This window comes from Lathyrus oleraceus, chromosome 4 (genome assembly GCF_024323335.1).
Source record: "Lathyrus oleraceus cultivar Zhongwan6 chromosome 4, CAAS_Psat_ZW6_1.0, whole genome shotgun sequence".
In the NCBI taxonomy this organism is placed as follows: domain Eukaryota; kingdom Viridiplantae; phylum Streptophyta; class Magnoliopsida; order Fabales; family Fabaceae; genus Lathyrus; species Lathyrus oleraceus.
In genome coordinates, this window is record NC_066582.1 from 493,309,032 (window position 1) to 493,310,845 (window position 1,814).

Genomic DNA, 1,814 nt, shown 5'->3' on the forward strand with positions numbered 1-1,814 from the left:
TTTACAGATAATCAACAAGGCAACAACTTCATTGCTGCCAGGTTAGACAGATTCTTGTCTACGAATGATTGGAAGAAGATGTACCCTTACCAAGAACACTCACCTTCCTAAGTCAAAATCGGGTCATAACCCCATCATGCCTGAGTTCCTTAAGGAGATTACTAAACACAAATAGGGAAAAATTAACCCTAAAAGGTTTGAAAATATTTGGTTGGAAAACTCTGAGATTCATAAAATAGTTCGACAAAGCTAGAACAATAACCCTATCTTGGATACTAAGAGGAGACTTGACTATACAATGGAGGATTTTGTTGAAATATTAAACTTGATTTGGGCCTTATTTTATTATTTTATTTTGGGATTAACTATTTGGGCTTAGTTTATTTTGGATAATGTTTCTAGAAAAGTCTTGTAGTATTTGGAGTATCTAGATATTTCTTAAGAGTGTAATATTTTCTAGAACATTCTTTGAGGGTCTAGAGTTGAGAACTCTATAGAATTAATGTGTCTAGAGTTCTTCTTAGAGTACTATAAATAGATATGTAATCCAACACTTTTGTATCAAACAAAAATACAAAGTTCTCTCTTCCATAAATAATTCTCATACCTATCAAGTTTCTATTCAAGCCTCTATTCCCACACACTTTCCCTAAACACAAAAAGGGTTTATTTCCAACAAAGTGGTATCAGAGCTTCAAGGTCCTAAAAAAATGGCGAATGGAGGTTTTCCTTTTCAAATGCCGATGCTCACAAAGAACAACTATGAAAATTGGAGTATCAAGATGAAGGCGCTACTAGGAGCTTAAGATGTGTGGGATATCGTTGAGAGAGGCTTCAATGAGCAAGATGAAGCCTCGTTAAGCCAAGGTGTAAAGGAGACATTGAGGGAGTCAAGAAAGAGAGACAAGAAAGCTCTCTTCCTCATTTATCAATCGGTGGATGAAGATACATTTGAGAAGATCTCCAATGTAACGACGACCAAAGAAGCATGGGATGAACTTCAAACATGCAACAAAGGAGTGGAACTGGTGAAAAAGATTCGTCTTCAAACTCTTAGAGGTGATTTTGAACGTTTATTTATGGAAGAGTCTGAGTCAATTTATGATTATTTTTCTCGAGTATTGGCCGTAGTAAATCAACTTAAAATAAATGGTGAAGATGTTGATGAGGTGAAAGTCATGGAGAAAATACTTCGCACTTTAAATCCAAGTTTTGACTTCATTGTTGCCAACATTGAAGAAAACAGAGATTTAAAGACCATGACTATTGAGCAACTCATGGGTTCCTTACAAGCATACAAAGAAAAACAAAAGAGAAAAATTAAACAAAAGGAGGCTATGGAGCAAATACTACAACTCAACATAAAGGAAGCAAATTATGCGAATTACAAGAACCAAAGAGGACGAGGTCGTGGCCAAGATCGTGGGCGTGGACGAGGACATGGAGGAAAAGGAAGAGGCAGTTACAACAACTACTCTAACAATGGAAAAAGAAGTTGGAATCCACAAGCAACAAAAGGTCATGGAAGAGGAAATTCATGGTCGAGGTGTGACAAATCATAAATCAAGTGCTTCAACTGCAACAAGATCGATCACTATGCATCTGAGTGTAGATTCTCGATGAAAGTTGTGGAGAAAGCTAACTTTGTAGAATAAAAAGGCGGAGAAGAAGAAACTTTGTTGCTCGCATGCCAAAACCAAGTTGAAGAGAAAAGAAGCAAATGGTACCTCGACATCGGTGCAAGCAATCACATGTGCGGCGATCGAAGCATGTTCGTAGAGATCAATGAAGCGACAAATGACAATGTATCATTT

General features: G+C 36.9%; 1 protein-coding gene across 1 annotated transcript; it reads left to right on the plus strand.

Moving 5' to 3' along the window:
- Positions 1–710: 710 nt before the first annotated feature.
- On the plus strand, positions 711–1,562 carry LOC127138178 (uncharacterized). The gene is made up of 2 exons (XM_051064572.1): positions 711–723; positions 832–1,562. The coding sequence occupies exons 1-2, from the start codon at positions 711–713 to the stop codon at positions 1,560–1,562; spliced, it is 744 nt and encodes a 247-aa protein (XP_050920529.1).
- Positions 1,563–1,814: the final 252 nt, after the last annotated feature.